The 22,942-nt window shown below is 34.4% G+C and overlaps 1 protein-coding gene across 11 annotated transcripts in view; it reads right to left on the reverse strand.

The window, feature by feature from the left end:
• The window catches only part of LOC128164997 (multiple PDZ domain protein-like), a 65,962-nt gene that overhangs the window by 41,772 nt on the left and 1,248 nt on the right, over positions 1-22,942 (reverse strand). For 9 of the 11 annotated variants that reach the window (XM_052829177.1, XM_052829176.1, XM_052829172.1 and 6 more), the window contains exons 2-10: positions 21,405-21,456; positions 20,931-21,094; positions 19,803-20,152; positions 10,258-10,483; positions 7,135-7,269; positions 4,635-4,925; positions 3,587-3,713; positions 2,364-2,455; positions 100-235 (exon numbers count right to left, since the gene is read on the reverse strand). In XM_052829177.1, the coding sequence (XP_052685137.1) occupies positions 100-235; positions 2,364-2,455; positions 3,587-3,713; positions 4,635-4,925; positions 7,135-7,269; positions 10,258-10,483; positions 19,803-20,152; positions 20,931-21,094; positions 21,405-21,420 (1,537 nt within the window). In that variant the 5' untranslated portion in view covers positions 21,421-21,456. Of the gene's footprint in view, positions 1-99; positions 236-2,363; positions 2,456-3,586; positions 3,714-4,634; positions 4,926-7,134; positions 7,270-10,257; positions 10,484-15,827; positions 16,778-19,802; positions 20,153-20,930; positions 21,095-21,404; positions 21,457-22,942 lie in introns of those variants that run through there. The other 2 variants (XM_052829167.1, XM_052829175.1) reach the window with 2 other exon arrangements.

A 22,942-nucleotide genomic window follows, 5' to 3' on the forward strand; every position in this document is an offset into this window, starting at 1 on the left:
CTTGCTTTAGAGACCAAGAGTACATGATATAAAACTAGCCAAGGTACTGCTAGAGTTTCTCTTACTTAAGAGACCATGGGTACATGGTATAAAACTAACCTAGGTACTGCTGTAGCTTCTCGTACTTGGGACCATGTTGGAACCTGGCCAGCTGAAGATGGACCATTTGTCCCGTGTTACGGAGAACTTCCACTGCCTGGTGATTGGTGAATCCATGTAGAGGCTGGTTGTCCACCTATTAATAGAAGGGGCAGTGTTTTTGTCATGAACACCTTTAATGAAACTCGAAGCAAAGTGAAATCTTTCATTTTCATGAAAATATTTCTATTCAGGTGTTGGATATTTTCTAGAACCAATATTTGTTGAAATCCATTCATAATTTATGATTAAACATTCTTAAATCATTGTATATGGATTTTAAAGAATTTAAAATACTTTCTTTCGACAAAAATAATAACATGAAATAAACAACAAAGAAAATTAACTTAAACTTTATATATTTCTTTCTCATTCTTTAATCTCAAATATGGCAGTGCAATTAAGGTACATGTATTATAGATTCAGGCTTAAATCTGAAACCTAAAGGGGTTTTATATTGTACAATGTCAACCTTTCTGAAATTTAAAAGAAATGAATATAAAAGCCAAATATTGTAGAATACGAAAACATTTATTCCAAAATGGTGAATTTGGTGATTACATTTTGAATATGATGGACTTTCATTTACATTAATACCTCAAAGTGACCATTACCACCTTAAAATTCAAACACTTGGAAAAAGAATTCTGTTAGATTATGAACTCCTAGGGAAATGAATCGCTAGGTGTATGTGAACTATTCTAAATCCATAAGCTATACTTCAATCCGAGTTCATATGTTTCATTCTAACAAATCAAATTCTACTTGTGCAGAAAAAAAATCTGTGAAAATGTCAAAACTTTCCTGCAAAGAAATGATATTACATCATTCAATGAATAACAAATGATGCAATGTAAATGTGTTCCGAGCTTTAGAAACCCAATTGGTTTTTGTAAACGAGAAAGGTGATTATGAAATTGAAGTTTTGAGTAGAGTTTTATTTATACCCTGGAATGGGCTCATACTGCTTTCAGTTTTATCAATTTCGGTTTAATTAAAATTTTATGCTCAAAATATTGATTGATATCACTTCTATAGGTTCTCATTATGCCATAACGACATTAGCAATTTATCTTTTATTGACAATTCTAAAATTAACTACCTCTGACGAGCCCAGCATGCATTTTATTTTACCGCTGATTGCAAACAGCTTCATCATTGAGGGGTCGAGATTTTAACTCTCTCGAATACATATACTTCATAAATGAAATATAGCAAATAGAGCCGAAGAAATAACACACTGATGCACATCTCCTACATAATTTAGCACCTGAATAGTTAATTAACACCTCCAGGCAAAATGTGCACTAATCATCACTCACGGAAGGAGAAATCTTTTAAAATGTCGTGTCTTCGGGCAGACCCACAATAAATTGGTAGATGGCTTTTCGATGTAAACTACAAAATTTCATTACCATGCCTTTAAAACCTCATCTTCCTGCCTGGTCAACCTTTAAATAGTCTACCGCCATAACCATGTCAAGCCTGTTTTCGGGCAATTGACTTCGAAAATGAATAATTAAGAAACACAATGTGCACACTGCTACAGTTAATGGTTTTATCATTTGCTTCAATTCAAAGTGAATTAAAATATTTTAATCAATGAAGGCCATCAGCCTGTCTGCAGCAGATAAGAAGCCCAACAGTCTGATTTCCTTTCTAAGCTGATGTTCATACAAATGAGCAGTCTCACGTCTATACTGAAAATCAGTCCACAAATGCAACTCATCATAAAACAAAAAAATTTTTTGAAAATGAGAACCATTTTAAACACAAGTTTCAAGTGATGCAACTTTTAAGACAAGGGTGTAGAATTAATATGAAGCAGAATTGAAAGAATTACCAAACACCAGTATGTGACTGATTCATTTGTATTTCAATATGCATCTCTATAGGACACATCTGTCTGTACATGTACGGTACTAATTTGTGTGTGTTACCAATTCTTCATACCCTAAATTAGTGAAATTGATCAATTCACATTCTGGTAATTGATTGTTATTTTGATGTATGCATATATGGTTATTTTAAACAGTCACATGCGCTGTACAGCTCAATATAATGTACTAAGGTGCTAGGAAAGATCAAATATTTGAACATAGTTTTACATCTGAATATACATACCGGTATTCAAATATTTGTATTGCTCCAGTATTATGACCTATCTGTTCTTTTCATGCCTTGCACTTTACGGAAAAGATAAAACAAAAAAAGTCACTCATTACCTTTATTATTTGATCGTTGACTTGAATCCTGCCATCTTTAGCAGCTGCACTGCAGTCCGCCACACTTTTCACGAAAATTCCACAAAGATCATCTGAAAGGGAATAAGAGTTGGATTTTGCAATTTTCCAAACTAATACATAAAGAAATAAAATCTTATGGTTTATCCAGAACACATATTTTTGAGATATGCTAACCTTTTGGTTTTTTATTTTTTTTAAATCATTGTAATATTGTGGTACATATATAGCATTCAAAAGAACATATATATTGGTGGTTTTTTTCTTCTAATATTGAAAGTATGGTAAATGTACTAAAATTTGAAGTTGAAATTTGAGTCAATAGAGTGTTTGCCTTATAAGGTAATCGTGTGTTCGTGAGGACCACGGAATGCAGCAGCTGGGATCCAGTCAAAGTCATAGCAGGAACAAATAAGGTAGCATGTTGTATAGGTGAGAGGGGGAGAAAATCAATACTCTTAAGTATACACAATTAACAAATAATTGGTCGGCTTGATTGATGACCTAAGACTTGACACGAATTGTTTTTTTTTTTCTCCCTTACATTCCTGAAGGGGAAATTCTTCACTTTTCTGCCCTGGCTAAAGGCCTGAATAAACAATGGTTAGAAAAGGCCAACAACTAAAGTACTCAAGATAGAGTTTGATACATCTGCTGCAGTATAAAAAAGCAACCGATAGCAATAAATATGACTTATTATGACTGTCAACAAAACCTGTGGCTTTGATTGAGAATGCAATTTGTACTTTTCGTGTGAGACAGTTGCAATGAAGCAAGAACAACATCAGTAATCCTCCATCTTTCGTGTGAATAAAAATACATTTTTATATGTTTAAAGATATACTGTATATTCCTTATTTTACGCAAAACAACCATAATATAGCCATGTTGTACCAAACCGCAAAAACATAAATTCATAAGCACCAACCGGTTGTTATAATTTTAATTAGTTCGTAACTGCCAGAAAAAAATAATGAGATTCTTAAATGAGCAAAGGGTTGTTCGTGCAATTCTATGTGGATATTAATTCCTCATGTTTAATTAGGAGTCTACAGTACACAAAGGGGTGTATGGATAAAAATGACTCAAATGTGATGGTGTGTCAGACATATAGGAACTTCTATCTATATTCGTGACTCGAAACTTCACAGCTAATGCAAGCACCAACCAATACCCAGCCAAACCAAGTCCAACCATCAATCTACCTGGTGTATTGTCCTTGCCCACGTAGCCCGCTATGGTGATACCCAGACCCTGGCTGTCCTTCATGAGCGTGACATCAAAGTACTCCACTTCTGGATAGTCTGCTCCTACATCATTGTAACCAGGCTGCTAAAAACCAAACACAACAAAGCATTAAGAATTGAAATATCGTATCTGTCTCAGCTGTTCATGATTGCAAAGACAATGCATGTCACATTTTAGCTTTTATTTACTCAGTAAATAGTAGTATTTCCTATTTTTTTTCATTGCCCAGGTACACAGCAGTGTTCAACAGTTTTTCTCTGTTTTCCTAAGAGAAAAGGTTGACCTTTGACCTATGACCTGACCTTGCTCTTCATTAATTCATTAACAGGTAACTGAGCTTCGTTTCATGCCTCCATATTTTACTACACCTAGTTATGATATGATATAAATCCAACTTTATGGATCCACTGTTTCCCTCGACATCAGAGGAGCATTAATACCAATCTGTTGATAATCAGTGGATGTGTTGAAGCATGCATAAAAGTAATTACATTCAGCAGAAACAATGATTACTGACAGATTTCATGTGTGTTTACATGATTAGTCCGTCTGAAGAAATGAATTGTCTTGGTTCGTGTGAGTGGGTATGAATGTGTGAAACACTTCATCATCAACCACCTTCAAACTGACAGTTACTTATGGTTTCAAAACAGCGAGACTTTTGAAATGAAAATTGCACATGTAACACCTCCATAATTATGTGTCTAATACATGTATAGAAATACTGATAGAGTTTATTCTCTTTATTTTCATACATAAAGATCAAGTCTACTAGACTTTCATTTGAATTGCTAATACAAACTCCACTGAAGTTGTCACAGTTGCAAAATGTCAATTACAGTGATTGTCTTGTATAAAAAATTTTTTGGGAAAAACTAACGGGGCAGTTTTTTTCAGATCTGCGTAAAAATTCAAATATAGGCAAATAAAGGTTGCTGAGAAATGTCAAATATTTGTCCAATATTTGGTTCAAATTTCTTTTCTAAAATGAATCTCAGATATTACCATGTGGACTTGGATCATTCCTGCTGCTAACTCGTCAGCCATGTGCTGGTTTATTTGCTCTCCATGGAGCAAGGCATTTATCTGCTGCAGGTGTTCATCTAACTGGTGAGTGGGAACCACAGGGGCGTGAGGGGTGGGGTAAGCTGAGGGTTCGTTGACGGGTCGGGCCACGATCAGCCGTACCTCTCGGCCTGACTGTCGTAAAACGGCAGCCACTTGCTCGGAGCTCATACCACGCACATTCACATCGCCTATCTGCAGAATGTGGTCACCACTATGAAGTTGTCCATTCTGTAAAAAAAAATCATCCTTATTATCATTACAGAACTGACATTGAAAAGATACGCAGGGAATTATTTTTACTGTACCACAATAAATATATGCAATTTTCTTCTATCTCAAAAATTAACCTCCCATTGTGGCCTCATCCTACTCCTGGGGATCATGATTTGACCAAACTTGAATTTACACTTGTGTTTCTTACAATACACTTTTTTTTTAAAAATGCAGACAAATTTTCAATAACTTAAATTATCTTCCCTTAAAAGAGAGCATGGCCTTTCATTTGAACCAAATAAAATCCCTTTTACCCAAGGACGCTTTGTGTAAAGTTTAGTTGAAATTGGCACAGGGGTTCTGAAGATAAAGATGAAAATGTGAATAGTTTATGACAACAAATCCATGAAAAACGACAGACGACAACAATTTGACAAGAAAAGCTTACTTGAGCCTTTGGCTCAGGTGAGCTAAAAAGGTTTGAAAATACGAGTTAGAATTTTTATGACTAATTTTTAGCCTCTGGTAAAAAGAATGAAATCTGACCATGTTGATGTAGATTCTTAATATGCTTTAATGTTTGTAGTGCTGTATTATCAATTAATTTATTCTTGTCCAGCAGAAGAATCCCATATTTAATCAAACAGAACCAAGATTTAATTACAACTGGGCTATGAATATGGATAATTTTTTTTTTTTGTTTAAAGGTTTTACATTTATCATTTTTTTCTTTCATAAAATAAAGCCTCGTCATGATTCTTGGTTTGCTGTGGAGGAAGTTAAAATGCAATAGTTTTCTCTTTTAAGTTATTGCATGAAATATTCTAAAATAAAACACATCAACATATCATCACTGTTTCCCTGTATTTAAAACAGACTCAAAATTTAAAAAAATTCAGCAAAGTTTCTCTGGGTGCTCTCAGACATAAAACAATGGCAGTTAAGAAAAATCCAAAATTGGCAGACACTGAAAAGGTCAATAGTAAACGTGAAAAGTTAAAGCTTAAATCTATTGTGGCAGTTGGCCCTTAAAGCTTTCTGGCATAAGAATTAAACCGCCACTAACGAGTTTTTGAGAAGCTGCGTAACTGACATCCTCTGACAACGGGACAAGACCAAAACGCAATTGTTGCCTTACAAGTAACATCCATGACTTGATGAAAACAATTCCTCCCAGGCACAGGAAATTCTATTAAGTTTGCTTTAAGCAATCTCAGCAGACCCGATCACCATTGATTCTCGAGGCTCCAGGATAGGAAAAAAAATGCAGAGTATCATTTATTCTGAGAGTGGTCTAAAATGGGGTGTTAGAAGCTATAATTTGCCTCTGAAGATCCCTTTACTTGGCTGTGATGGGGAATTAATCACAAGGAATCTACAAAATTCACTGTGAAGGATCAGGGGGATTTGATATAGGGGTCAGAAGTGGTAATCAATTTATGGAAATACTTGTTCCTTCATTTGGCAATCACCAAATTCGGGTCTTTAAATTCTGATGAGTTATTCATTTCTGAATCACTGTATCTCATCTTCCATCTCATTGGAAGATGTCTGAACCAATTTTAGTTTGTATATTTTTTGCAAATAGATTCTTTCTGATTTTCAAATTGTATAACTAGAAGAATCAAAACTCAAGTGCCAGGAACTGATATCAAAAATTTTTTTTTGCTTCTTGAAATCTCAACTTTGGATCCAAAATGCCAAAGAAAAGGATTTTTTATCTATCACAAAACTTGCGAAATGAGTATATTTGTAACCTTTTTTTTTGGGCAAATAAGTATTTTTCTCATAATTTGAAAAGATTTTGATGGCAAATAATACCTGACATTTTTTTGGCAATGTAAAAGTGAACGCCAAAAAAGTTAACATTTGATCATCACAAAATAAGTGTATATACAGTTTAGGAATAGAAATAAACTACTTTTTAAAGTTTAAATTGTCAACAAATGGCAGTACTAAAAAGGTGCTACAATTTCAACTGATTGCCCTATCTAGCATTTACAATATAAAATTACGCTGTTGCAAGAAATCAATACCTATTGAAATTTTGTCACAGAACAGGAAGTGGGGATTAACATATGCAGAAGTCCCGCTCTTTGCTTGAATTTTTATATGGTTTCAAACAAAACAATTTGCAGCTGTATAAAACATAGATCAGCCTATAAAGGATTTTAGTAAAACTGCAATCATGGCTTTCTGGCCAGTGCTAGCCCTAATGACTTACCCTGCATGCCACCCCTCCCGGTAATATGGTCTTGACAATGACACCTGAGCTGCGTCCCCCGAAGATCCCGAATCCTAGCCCTGATCCATCGTTTTCCAAATCTATGACTTCAATCTGAGTCCACTCAGTATTTAACTATAGTAAAAGAAATAGGAGACACATTTACATATTCTATTTGGAAAGCAGTGGTAAATATTGCAGATTTTCATTATGAATCAAAACATTTTAGTACATTAAAATGAATACTATACAATTTGTCTAAATTTACAGTACATGTATTTTTCTTCCTGTTTGGTGCCTTTGGTGCTTAGAAAAAGGCAAACATTTGGAATTTATAACTAATTTCTTGACAAAACAAATTTAAATTCATCTGAGTTATTAGTTAACCAAAATTATGGTCATTATATATCTTTATGTTATTTCAGTGCATATTATAAATGTTATGTTCACTTCCTTCTTTCTCAAAAAAAAATTGGAGATTTTGTTTTAAATTTATGGTATGTTAACACAATACCTGTGTTAGCTAGACAAGTAGCTTGTGTTTTTTGTTATAGGGCCATCCAGACAAAAGGGAAATTATTATTCTTATATAGACAAAATAATCAAAGAAGGGGTTGCTATAAAGTAGGGGGTCACTAGGCATTTTATGCATTGTTTGTTTACTGAAAAAAATATTGCATTCAATCTCATATGAATTTTTAAGTATTTGAAGAAGATGAAATGTTAACCTTGTTTTCAAAAAGACCTTCGTGAGAATTTTGAAGGAGGAGAAGAACCAAGTTATAGTACAGAGTTCATTGACTTTTTGACTTCAGGTTTTCCACTCTTTCCATGACCAGCTTTCATTTTCTTTGTGCGCCAATTATACTGTGTCACTGCTTTTGTAGCACACACTAGGGACAAATAAGTAAAAGCATTTGTCTGGCTCAGTACACAGTACTGTGAGTTTCTTACTCACAAGAATCACAGAGAACTTGGTTTATTTATATATATTTACATTTTCCTGTGTCTTTGCCTGTGATAACACTACATATCGATTTTGTACTATATAACTCATAAAGCCAAATTGAGGCGCCAGCGGGGTTTGCTTATTTATATTTAAATATTTAATCGTAAGATGCTTTAAAATTATATAAATATAAGTAATAAGGAATCATTCTTTGAATATTATGAGGTGATAATTTCGGTCGGGGCGTGATCAAATCTATTATAAAGCCCTTTGGGTTTTATTGGATTTGATCACGCCCCGACCAAAATTATCACCTCATAATACTCAAAGAATGATTCCTTATATATATATATTTCTGTTTGCTTCTAATGGCACAAAAAAAACCCATGGAATTTGATGATTTTGATTCTAAGAGTCTCCCTCAGCACAGAGATACGCTAAAAAAATCCTTAAGGTCTGACCAGTGGGCTTTCTCATTTCTCTGGATTTCCCTGCTAGAAAGGCTGACACTAACTTTATCAGACCCGTCAGATTATACTTCAGCTTATCGTGTTACCGAGCCCGGGCTTCATTAGGTCTTAAAAACCGTCTGGAGATTTTATGAAAAACGATACTAGGTTCATCGCCATGCAATCACAGGCAACGGCAATGGGAGACGAGGCGATGTCAAAGCCTGGTTATTATGCGCCATATAAAGATGGACCGTACAGTCTAACAAATATATCTGCTAAAGATAGCAGACTGTAAGAGCCATATATGATATAAATTAGACTCAACTTTGGAACATGTTCCAAAAACTTTTTATTTCGATCATTACTGAATATCAATAATGTACATTTACATTCACGTTTTATTTGAGATAATAGTTCAGTTTTCATCGTAAGTAGATCAAATTGAAACATAAACATGTATGATTTATCCATTTGAATAAAATTATTTAAAGGTTCAACACCCATAAATTAATTTAATTTTATATTTCTTTAATAAAAAAAGTCAATTGTTAATCTATATATGTCATTTCTGCAAATGTATTCTATATAAATCACACTTTGTTCCAACTAACTTGACTTTTTCTTACATCCTCTGAACTTTTTGCAAAACTTAGGTATCTAACACCAGGAATATTGAAATCTCTATTGTATATATCCCATCAACATGTTTTCTTTTTTTTCATTTGCAAGTTCATTAAGAAATTGTGAGTGAAGCACCCTAAGACTTCTCTATTGTTTCCAAAGAATTGTACCTACACACTTTGCCCCACATGCTTACGAGAAACTCCTTAGTCTGTTGATCATGTTTAATCATAATTGCTGTATAATTAAAAATATACACCCACTTTCCCTTTCAATATCCTCCCGGTTTATTTGAATGAACACAATGGTCATGAACTACGAAGGTTTAGAATTCTGTCTATATTATGTCGAACTGTATTCTATTCTAAAGGGGCTAAGGGACAATGGTGCATGGAAAAACATTGTTACAATCAACTTAAGCCCACTAACATTGTATGAAAATGGAAATGGATCGAATCATCCAAATTAATATTTTACTGTACATTCATAATACTTTAATACACAGACATATTCAGGTACCGTAATTTAATTGTCTCCTATTTTCAATGCAAGGTACCATTACAGAACAATTAAGAATTATAATCTTACATAATCTTATTATCATTACTGCAGTGCTATTAAACATGCTTCTTCTGTACAATATATGTCCTATATAAAGAATAGGCAAAATGTTCTCAGAATTCTTTGAGTGTTGTCTCTTATACTGTATTTATCACAAAGCATTATTCAAAACAGACCTGTGTTATGTGTTCATAACATGTGATGCCAAATATGAAATTATTTTGGACAGCTACACGTGTACCAAATTCTGCAAACTGTGATACAAGAGCATTCTCTACAATCCTAATCCCATGCTCCAAGATCTAGACATACTTTCCATGTACATGTCCCTATCATGGATGTGTCCAATACAATTACTAGTCAATCTCAAGCCAACTCTCCTTTGGCTGCTAAAATGCTATGCAACAGAGAGCCAAATATTTCTAGGGATTGCATATCTTATATAGATTCTTTGCACTTCAAATTGCTGAAAATGATGCATGTTGAGTAACATAAAAGGTTTTTAACTTGATTTTAAATGAAACATAATGTGATACTTACCACCATTTCTGACTGAACCTCTGCTTGAACATTTGGAGCAGAACCCTGAACAGGCTCATTGACAAGCTGTGGAGGCTCGAACTGTGGCGACTGGTAACCGCGTGCAATGATGAGCACCACGAGTCCCCGCGCACTCTGTAGAATTCGAATCGCCTCCTGGTGTGAGATGTCTAAAGGCTGACCATCTATGGCCAGAATCTGGTCTTGTTCTCGCAAACGGCCATCCCTGCAAAAATAAAAGAAATACTTGAAAAAAGACCAAAATTTTAGTATTAACCCCCACTTGCATAACAAAATGACATTGACGGCAAAACTCATGTGAATGCATCTAGTCCTGCAATACCCTCTTTAAATCCCAAATAAAATTTATATTTTTGTTCTCTTTACATAGCAAAATGAGACATTGAAAATTTTCTAGATAGCATTATGAATGCATCTAGTCTTGGGTTGCCCTGTACTTAATAAGAAAAACCCATAATTTTCCAAGGTTTGGATACAGACATAACAGACATACAGCGATGCATTTTATCAAAAGAAGAAATATATCTAAGCATTCTCTATTGAAGCGTCAATTGTATTTATCACACTTTAAAGGATAATCATCCCCATAACCTTGCAGGCAGAGTGCAGATTATTTGTAATGTGCATGGAAATCATAAACGCCAGTAATTCTGATCACAAAAAGGTCAAACTTGTGAGGCTTTAGTCAAGGTTAAAATAATACAATGGAATTTATTAAAAACCACTTTTCATTTGCAAAAAAAAAAAAAAAAAAATGGATGCTGGCGATAATTTGATTGTGATTATATGCCACACTTCTATAATAGTGTTGGTATCATCTTCCAGAGATTACAGCTGTTTGAGCCCGGTGATGACACACCGAGATCTACCGTAGCTAACCTAGGGGGAACTTGCCCATACATCACACAGATTCATGTCCAACATTATCCAAGAAATGGCTCCCTTAAGAGGAATCAATGACAGTTTTTTTCCCTGTTCAGATTTTGCTTTTATACCAATAATAGAAGAAATTGGAATCTAAATGTTCTCTTAGCTTGTGATATTGATTTGCATAACATGACAGATTCCTCTGTTATGTCACAGCTGCAATGCTTAAATCTACTGGTACCCACCGCCAATACACCATTGCTTGCATATGTACTCTTGAACACACACAATAATGTCGAGACCATAAACGCTAGACAGTAATAAAATCTGAATATGAATTCCATCTCAAGAGAAAAGATCCATTCAATGGCAGACATTTTTGTTTACCTTGTACCAATATAAATACAGAGTACAAGAAATTAATTAATTGAAATCCCGATATTTTTGAAAAACGGGATTTTATTGATGTATGGTAAAAGCTTATTATCAGAATTAATACAAGAACTAAACAAACAATGTCCTATGTTGCTGTGATGTTGTTCTAATAATTGCCTCGAGACAAGAAGACATATCTTCCATATTATCAGTATCAATACAACTACTCTGACAAGAAATAAATGACATTAACGCTGTAACTTCAAAATGGCACCAAGATGACTCACATAGCTCTAGCATATAGCTATACTCAGTACAGTCATTATTGTTTTTGCTTGATTCCGCTGATCTTTATGTACTTGACTGTAAAAAAGTCAAATTCTGGTCAAATTCAATGATAATAACAAAATTATCCACTGAAAAAAACTGAATTCTAGTCAAAATCTAAACAGTATGAAAATGCTTTTTTCACAAAAGTTTCCAATTTTTTTCTCTTTAAATAAATAATAAAAGTTATCCATATACCACTCTATTGGGGCCCCCATCCACACTCTGTGAAGCAAATGACCCGTACCACAACCATAAACCATTTACAGTCAAACAAGTTTATGAAAATTCAATAAACACGGTGATGATCAAAAAATAAAAAGCTGCGTAGCTTGCTTTCCTATAGAGTAAGGACTGGGACCAGCAGTAATGTCGTGTAAAAACCAGGTTCAGCGATACTGCCTGCAGTAATTAACAGAAAAGCCCAAGTTTAGCCGAAGCAGCTTCGTTTATTGACATGTATCTCTAACAATGGTTCCACAAGCAAGCCCTGGCTCTCTGCTGCAGCCATTGGGAGCACAGGCAATCCGACAATACACATTAATGAACATGACACCCAGGAGGAAGCAAACCTACACACATAAATGTCAATTATTTATCATTAGCTTTTGTATTCCCAGCTCTCAACAAATCTAATAAGAACATTTTTTTGGGTCCTATTTTTTCACCTGTTAAGCAGTCAAAAAATGGCCCCCAAAAGATGGCAAAGTTTCTTGAATACGGAATTGCTTGAACATATACTTCTGAATAGAATAGTTTCTTCATGTAATTGTTGGTAAAAATATTTTTTCTCATTACATCTTGCACATCTATATATTTTACAGAACTGCAACTTCACTTTTTGTATGGCAGCATTCTAATCAAAACACAAAAGGAGACTAGGACATGTATTGATTACGAAACAATAAAATTAACACAAAGAGATTGTAGTTTTTTATGACTCTTGATGGCAATTTCATAAGTGCAAACACTTCAGCAAAAATTTATTTAAACATCAACTTTGGAGAGGGCCTAATTGATTTCTTTGAGTTCTTGGTTAATTTTAATGATTTTCACAGTAGACAGTGTTAATAATGCCTGGTAATTATAAATCTCTAGGACAAATAATGTGTCATATATCAGTGGTGTACAAGGAACAGCCATCTTGTCATCTCCTAAACATCCTGATATGTGATGTCACACACAGATAATGGTGCTACTAATATCACAAAAACACATGATTCTTGAGGTTATTAAAAATGTCATACCATTTCTTCACAATTGTTAATAGTACAGAGAATAATGGGTCCAATGATGGTCCAAATTGGGTGAAAAAACCGCTCTGCTTATAAAGCAATCTAAGATTATAGAATAGCATGCGAGAGAACCATAAAAAATCTCCAGTAAGTTCTTCACAGCTAATCACACGCAGCATGCAAATACATTGTTTAGTTAGATTTTTCACTTAGAAATTCACTCTTTTGAAAATTACATGAATTTAATTCGTTTAAATGATTTTTCAAGTAGATAAAATCTTGAACTGCATGAACACATTTTTTTTTTATTGAATACTGTTAATCCAAAGTTAGAGGTCCACAAATTTCCATATTTCCGTATTCTTGTCAATTTAGAAATAAATGCAAGTATATCAATTTTCTTCAATTCATACTTCTAAATGTACATACATGCATCTTAAAAAATCTGCTTCAGAGGCAAAGACCACAAGAAATAATCTATGCAGTTAATAATTGATGATCCAGGGGTCAGGTATACATGTTCCCTCAGTCATTGACTAACACACCAACAGGTTGTACAGAAGTATATATAAATAAGTAATCAAGTTCCACCACTTTCCTACCCTCTTTGTTGGGAATGGTGTTTATCTAATAGTAACGCCCCATCTTCTGTTCCCCCTGCCCTTTGGCTGCGATAAAGAGCTTGGGTTTACATACACTCTTGTGAAGTATCTTTTCCATCATCATTAACTTTTGAACTTTTCTCTCAGACAGATGGCATTATTTACTCAATTGAACTGGTGTGATTAAAGTGTAATAAACATTCTCCCCTCCTTGTAAGTTGCAGATCACATATGTTGATTTCTGTTTATTTCACCTCAAATTGATAAATGTACTGAAAATTTATCAGTTAAAAAAATACCTCCTTCTGAAATCTAAGATAGACCTTGTAAGTATGCTGTCTGCATTCTCAGACCAAGTAGTTGGATTAATAAGAATCAGATAAATAGGTAATAAAATATGTAATTGATTAAACGTAGCCTTTTAATTAAATATGATACAATCCAACACCTAAAGGGGGAGGTACATTCAAAAGAAACCTTGCCATTAATCTCTCTCTCTTTCTCATCAATCTCTCTCTCTCTGTTTCTCTCTCTCTCTCTCTCTCTCTCTCTCTCTCTCTCTCTCTCTCTCTCTCTCTCTCTCTCTCTCTCTCTCTCTCTCTCCAATATATTTCAACAATGCATATCTTGTATCTTATGAATCCCTTGAAAATTTCAATCGACATATCAAATATCAAGAATGTTGATGCAGATTATGCATATTCTGATGAAAATTTTGTTTTAACACATCCTTTCAAATCGAAACATTTTGGTCACACATTCATCAGATATACCAATATATGTACTGGTACATGTTCACATTGTGTTAGAGTGAAAGCAATGAGTGAACAAGTTTAATGCCCCCTCGGAGGCAGATGTAAAAATTGACAGCTATTCCATGCTTACAAACAGATCAATGCTAGTAAAATTCTAATCAGACAGGCCGGCTGATCAGCAATTACGATTGTCTGATTAATAACTAATCGGACAGTCAGTTGCTCATCAAATTTATCATCAACAGCACAAAAGAAAGGCTAGTCCCTTATTTCCGTTCCTTCCCCACATTTCTTAATTGCATAAAGATTGCCCAGGAAAGACCGGATAGTTGGCAAAGCAGAGAAATGAGAAGGTTACCAGTTCAACTTCTCCAAAGCTAGCATATCGATATTATCTTTACATGGGTTTATAAATGCAGGTCTAGAAAAAGCACCAAATATAACCACAATACAAATGTTGCTGACTTTGAAGTTCAGACTGTCTTTCTAAATGTCTGGAATTTTTCTTCCTAGCAGATATAAGACAAAAGATGGAAAAGATGGAAAAGCTTCTTTTTTACATAATGCGAAGATATTTCATAAATGAGAGATTTAGCACACAAGAGTAAGAGGTTTGCCGGGTTAAGCTTCTCTTGATGAATTTGATTAAAAAGAAACTTGTATCCTAAGTGGGTTATCCATAAAATATCAATATCTAATGCCATGTCAGAACTAGGTGAACAAACTGCAGGCTTCACAAAAATAAAATGGAATCTGGCATCCCCTGATTACCTTGTAATGGAATTTTCATGAAATCTCAGCCCCCTTCTACATGTAGAGAGAAAGTGTGTTTGGCATGACTGTGTATACTGTATCAAGTTCTGTTCTGGCTCTGATAGAAGCAGCCAGGTAACACAATATGAGAAAACAAACAAATCAGGTACCTATACTCCATTGTGACTCATCGGGAGGTATTCCATGCTAATCCCAACACACAAAAAAAATTCTGCCAAAATATTGTTTTCTCAATATTATTGGATGCAGGTGGCGAGGGATTACTCATATAGCTATATGACAATTTAGCAGAAGTAGAAGAAATGCAGGTCTTTTACTCAAACAATGATGGCTAACTTATAGTGACCATCTGGTGCAAGATTTCAAAACCTTGCCATTAGTTTCTAACTGCTTGCTATGTCATGAAAACTTAAAAGGTGTTTTTGTTGATAAAGTACTATAGATAGCAGAAGGTAAACATGTTAGGTATCATGTACAGCCCTAAGCAGACAGTTTAGCTCCATCTAGAGCTATATCTTAATTACAATAAAAATTTGTTAGCCGGCTTGTTGGATCTGATAGAACATACTTGTATAAAGGCCAATCAATAATTCATCTGCAATTTTATCTTTTACCTGGGAAACCTTATTCCTCTGATCTATACTGCAGATAACACACCAATGGCCACATGTTCACCGGAAAAAATCTCCCCAATATACGGTGTCTGTTGCTGATCACAAATCTGGATCCCGATTTTTCAAAACATAAACATATTGCAGCACTGTTATCCGGCCTATATCATTTTTCTCCGAGGTTTTGTCATAAATATCTGCTCGCATCGGCACTGAACAATATTGTTATACTCCTTTAAAACAACAATCAATTTCATTAGGAATTCTAGATTTCATGCTAGCATTGTGGTCGTTTTAATATGGAGAGAACTGTGATTTCTCATTAACACAATAAATTAATAACTGACTTATCAATCTCCACTGGTGATAGGCTCTTGGTTTTTTTCTGAGACACCTCATAAAAGAATCGGTGGAGATTTTCCTCCTAACTCCCAAGAGCATGCGTTGCTAGTAATGAAGCTTAGGGGGGGGACACAGCCCAGTAAGCCGGTGTATATATTTATCTTTTAAGCCGGTGAATGATATTTTTGGAAACCTCTCTTTTCCCTTTGTGTACCACTCAAGTGAAGGTGTTTCCGAGGAAAATTCTTGATCTATTATCACAAATTTAATTAATGACTTCCTACTTCAACTAAATCCCAACACACTTTAGTCTGAAGAGCCCCTTCTTGAAAAAATGCAACATTTTCTGACATTCCTAAACACTGTTTGCTTGAAGACGTGGTGTGCTCTGATCAATACATATCCAAACACAAACTGTATAGTGGTCAAACCCACATACAGTAAACATGCATGTTCCTACTTTATCAATATTTAAGCACACAGTTTAATTCTTGCATCCTTCTCCTGATGGTGCTAAATAGTCAATACTTTGGCACAGAAAACAATGATACTCCTTTGCCACTCTCTCGATCCCTCTCTCTTTCTCTCCTCAGTTCCCAGCTTGTTTGTATATACTATCAGGGAAAAAATGTCTACTCAATTCTCATCAGACTTATAATCAATATGTTTTAAAGCTCTCTCCCATCTAACAATACATTACTAATAAGATATTGAATATTTATTTCAAATGAACTCTGTTGGCTTGGAGGGCTTCCTCATTCAGTGATTAAAATTTCATTTGCTCAAAGAGATGGAAATTACTTGAGTCATGGGCAGAATTTTTTTTTACTCCAATAGAATAGGAATTATGTAACAGTTTTCTGCCCAAATAACAAAAACCAAACCCCCTAGATATTTTGCCCAATAAATGTCCTGAAACATGAACTGGACTGAGACCAGAACACTTTTTTTCTTCTTCTAATTTACGCATTTACGAATCCATGTCATTAAGATAGCAAGGTAGATTCTGGCTTTATATTGAACATGCTCACTTCTGATAGCAGACCTGAACTGATGGCAGATCTACTGTCAATAACAGGGAAACTGATATTGATTTCCTATTTAGTGATGAGCGCCACCTCCTGGTGCCAATAAACGAGGGAGACAATTTGTATGAATTGATATCCAACATGTGAACATGTACTACTGTGTTGAAAACTAGACCTTGGCAATCCATGGATACTGCAACAGTTTTATGTTAAGCAGAGAGGACTTCCACATGATGAATACAAAAATTCTTAATAAATCAATAAGATTTTGACCCCTTCATTAAGCAGTCCTTTGCTAATCTAATCCTGTGAAATCAAAAGTTTCTCCTGATAACAATAAACCTATTAGATTTTTATATTGTATATTCTCACTGTTCTCAAGTTTCATAATTTTTGTGTGGAAATAAAAAGCACACAACAAAATTTCCTTATTAAAAACAAATTACAATATGTCCAGAGTATGGCCACACCAATTACAGTGACTAGTTTACGTTTTGGTGTTCAGTTTGACCTTGAACTTGATTAATAACCTTGAACTTTCCCGGCCATTTTTTTTCATTATTCATCATATGAAGTCTTGGCATTCTTCTACATTTTCTATAGCTCAAAAGTCTGCTGGAAGCCACAGACAGAAGGACAAACAAAAAGACAGACAGAGCAAAATCAATACAGTATATATGGCCTTGATCTCTGATGTATTTGACATAAAATTAATATCCATCATTGCGGTTGTGTCCATAGAAATTTATTAACAAAACCGTTAGAGATAATAAAAAAAAAAAATAATAACAATAAACTTTGCTGCCTGGATAACCTATTTCCACTGATAAGACAATTGCGGAAAACAGATCTCCAAATGCAAGGTATCTCCCTATTGATGCTGCATATGTATTTATCATACCTCTGGTATTTGGAGAATAAATGAAGCATGAAGCAAGTATTCACAGAATTCATTGGCAGACAGCAGACATATTGTATTACCAACATTCTGTGGTTTCCAGAGTCAAATGATCTGTGTTTCACAATCTTCAATAATAAGCAATCACATAAATAAACTAAAGGGGCCCCATGGGTCGCATTTTCCAAGAGCTGATTCTAACCAACCAAAGCTTTTATTTTCTGAATAAACCAGTCCTTATTTCGAATTGTCATATTATCCTATAAATTAGTTGGAAAGGTTTGGTTGCAGGAAGAATTATGATCATAGAGGAAATGTAGAAGAGAAAGTTTTCTCTATGAAAACACACCGAATAAACACATTATTAATATTAAAAAATCAAATTTTTGTAACCCAAAAATGTGTAAAACCTATTTGAGCTTGATATGAAAAAACCACTGTTGAAAATAAACTGGCATATGCTATTACTGGTGATCCACATTTGAAAATACCTATGAAAATTTGCAAGCTGTGTGTTATATAGTTACAACACATTAATCCTGCTTGGTATAGCTTTATGACTTTTCATGAAACATTACTTCCAATTATTACCTACTTTAAAATCAAATGATGAGCTTGATCTAAAAAACAGATGTCAAGAAACATTTATGATCCTGCCGTATGCCCCTCAAATGAGTCTGGCATATGCTGTACAAGTATTTGTTTGGTGCAAACAAAATATTTATGCTTCAGTTTTACAATATCACTCAGCAAATTAAATACAATACCCAATGCAACCATTGGTAAATTAAAATATCTTTGTAATCCTGATGACACTCAGAGCATTAAACAAATTGTAAGCATTACCATCATTGGACTCTGATACGATATTAAGAGTCACTCTCTAGGATTTGTATGAACAATAAATCATGTTGACTATGCATTATTCAGTGAGGCTTGGGGTTTCTTTAGCCCGAAGAAAATACCTCACATTGTTACACAAGGTCAATAGAATAATAAACATGTTATGACTGCATGAGGATATTGTGTGTTAATTTTTTTTTTACATTGCACATACAACTCTTTTTCTGATTTTACAGCCCTATTAATAATAGAATTATGAAATATCTTGACTATTTCGGTACATGTACGGTAATGAGTATGTCATTGTGTACCCAAATTCTTCTCATTGAAGTGTTTTTAAAATAAGTTAAAGTTTCATGATTCAGCACACACACAAAACTGGTCAAAATCCATCAAAGAAAGTAAAGAGTAATTTCAATGTAAATAAAATTGAGTTGATAATAAATTCCATTTCTATCTGCAATAATCCATAATTGTCTCAAACCAACATAAAGTTTCAACATGTATACCGGGAATATCCAAGACTGCAAGGGTGAGGATTTAGAATACCAGGTAATGACATTTCTGCAAGTGTAATAATCATAAAACATTCCCCACACCATAGCCCTAACCACTCTCTTTATCCCCCAAAGGGTACTGGTAACAATATTTAATCATGGCTAAAAGATTAATAATGGTATGGCAGTTCTTTACAGACAAATTTTTAATTATCAAACAATTTTAAAAATTGAGTAAGGACGAGGGAATTTTTTATTATCAGCTTCGAAATATCAGTTGTTAACTTATACCAAAAAGAAAGCTTGCCATAAATAATATTCCTAAAATACATGCAGTAGTAGAGGAGATAAATTCACAAGAGTTACCGACCTTGCTGCAATCCCCCCGGGCTGGATGTCCTGGACAAAAATCCCCGTCTCCTCATTGTTCTCGCCCTTCAGCCCCACCACACTGAACCCCAGGCTCATGTTCTCAGGTTTGAACAGCTTGATCGTCTCCACCTCCCTCCCCTTGGCCACTCGTTCAATGGTCTTCTGGAACTCTTCATCGTAACCTGGGGTGGTGGCAATTGCCTTCAAGTTTTCTTCACTTGAAAATGCAGCTGCATTGTCAGATAAGGTCTGGTTGGGAGGGACACCATTCGGGGGCATATTCAGAATCAACTGACCCGAGTAAGTGATTTCAAAGTTGTCCTCAGTCACTGGATAAGTTTGAGTGACCTGAAATACACAGTTGTATACTTTCATGGCCATTGTGATTAGAGACAGTATGGAAGGACCTTTCTCTGTATTTGGTTTAATATTGACTGACAATGGACCACTTAATATACAATCACGTAATTGTATCAAAAAAATTAATTTCATATGCATAGATTTTGCAGATTTTTATACTGATCTAAGTTGTTGACTTTACATGTACTTTATCATTGCAAGAAATCGACTACCTTATTTCAAATTTTTCCCCTCAATCAGTGAACTTGAAAGATGTTGACATATTTCTTCTTAATACAGTAGTTATATGCCTAAGGCACTATTCACTGGGTTTCTTGAATCAGATTTTGTTTAACAGTGATTCAGTTTGATCATTAATAATCCCTTATAAAGGCATACCATATTCATTAATAGAACGAAACCTACTCAATTTAGCTTGACCATCCATTGTCTAACAAATAAAGAAAGCAAAACATATAGCAGTACACATGCATGTGCTTACTTTGAAAAGGAATATATAGAGTACATATGCAATACACTATTGACATTTTATTAATTAATAAGTGACTGTGGAAAAGCATTTTTTGCTAAATATACATTTAAAATTTGGATCACTTGAGATTGATCCATTTTACATTTAAAATCACAATACAAGTACATGTACTAGTTACCAAAGAATCTTTTTGTGTAAAAACACAGGTAACTTTATCATCAAATAACAAACAACACCATAACTTGTGACCCCCTACCCTTCCCTTTTTTCTGATTGACCTAAGATTTAGCATACCTGTTTAAGTTCCTGCAGTGACTCCTGTAGATTGAGGATCTGACGGAACAAGGGGCTCTCCATCATGGCGAGGAGGGAGGTCAGGTCGTCGTCCATACTGTGGTCGCCCTGGTCCCACAGTCGAGTCTGCAGGTGCTCCACATACTCCACAGCCTGCTCCGTACCTGTAGGTCAAAGGTCAAACATTATAGATATAATTATATATTCATGGTCAAAGGTCAAAGGTTATAATTTTAACCAACTTTTATTCACATGCATTATTGCAAATATTTTTGGCTGCAAACCAGCCCTTGCTGTAAAGAAGTAATAACAACATGGATGTTAAGGCTTGGTGGCAAAAACAAGTTGTTTCAAACCAGTTTACTTCTGGTAGATTGTAAAATAAAGTCCAAGCCAATAAAGTTGCTTTACAGTATTATACATTCATGGCTTCAAAGCCTAATAGATGTTTTTGAATCCAACATCTATACTTACTGTCAATAAGAGACATTTTCTCCTTTTAGATCCGTGGAACAGGTGTTATGACCTATGAAAGATAATAGTATCATTTATTGAAGTATCATGATTATCATCATTGCTTTGGTACCTGGACAAATAGAATAGACCATATTACATGTTCTTATTTAAATGCTAAACAATTAACATCAAGTATGTATTTGGTATACAATACATTGTCAATCTAATGAACCTATACATTGTTTTTCTTTCCTTCAATTTTAGTCAAAAATAAGTATCTGCATACTATTAAGTAAAATATAAACCTTTGAAAAATCAATAATTCTGAAGTTACACTAAGTCGACCACTACACAATGAAAGTAGTTGGTGGTGTTTATGAAAGAGCCTGAGGAAAAATTTATACAGGGTTATTTTCACCCTATGTAATTTTTGCTCTTTTACACTTGTAAACCGCTTCGCCCGTCTTGAATTCGCCCAGATGCAGTTGTATTAACAGAGATATTATTTGCAACTTATAATTCGCCCAGTCTGACGAGGGTGAAAGGGGCGAAAATAAAAACGGGGGCGAATCTTTCCCTGTACACAGTAAAACATCTAGTGCCATAAATAATCTAACGAACTATTTGATATGTAATATTTCAACAGTTCAAGTTGGAAAGTAAGGTTACTACATATGTAACACACATTATTGTGTACTATATTTGGCAGGTTGTTTGCATTCGAGGAACTGCAGCTCTATAGCCTATCAACCTAAATATTCCCGAAAAGCTAAATCTGTATCTACAGCAATTAGTGAAACAAGCTCTATGGAGTAATTTGTGGGTATGAGAACAAGTTTGGGCTATATATAGCTTAATTTGCATTCATTCAAAAATAAAAATATACCAGAGTTCCTTCTTCTTAGTACTGATAATCCTTTTAATTATCAAAAATGGCACAGGGATTATTCAATATATTAAAAAGTTTTATGTTTTATGGTGTGACTGTTGGGGCAGGCACAGCATAAACTAAATTGTAAATACACATGGGTACATGATAATAAATTTAGCTTGATTTACCAAATGGATGCACCAACCAGAATGAAAATAAAATATTTTACGCCCCAGTATATACATGTATAAACATTTATTTTTTATGGAGTGGCAGTCTGAAAGACGAAGCCATAACAATAAACGATCACAATTAGATTCAGTAGAAACATGCACAGTTGGATCTGCCTATCTAATTTTTCATTTATGCTAAATTAAAAGCAAGCTGTTCGTTTATTTTTCCCTTTAAAATTAATAAGGTTATCATTTATAAGTGTATCAATTAACCAACAGTAATGAATTCATGATACAATCAGAATAAATTGCAAGTTACATGTACCGTGCTGTTTCATTGTACACAAACCCCCATCTTCGCTAGTTAAGGTTTTCTGATCTGCACCGCTTCTCTCAAACCCTTGGCATATCATGCTTTCAAAAGTCAGGATTTTTTTTCATTATATGATCTCCTATCCTATTTTTAAATCAGTCAAGTGATAAAAGATGCCGTACTTTAACGTACCTGGAGC

Source organism: Crassostrea angulata, chromosome 10, assembly GCF_025612915.1.
Source record: "Crassostrea angulata isolate pt1a10 chromosome 10, ASM2561291v2, whole genome shotgun sequence".
Lineage (NCBI taxonomy): Eukaryota > Metazoa > Mollusca > Bivalvia > Ostreida > Ostreidae > Magallana > Magallana angulata.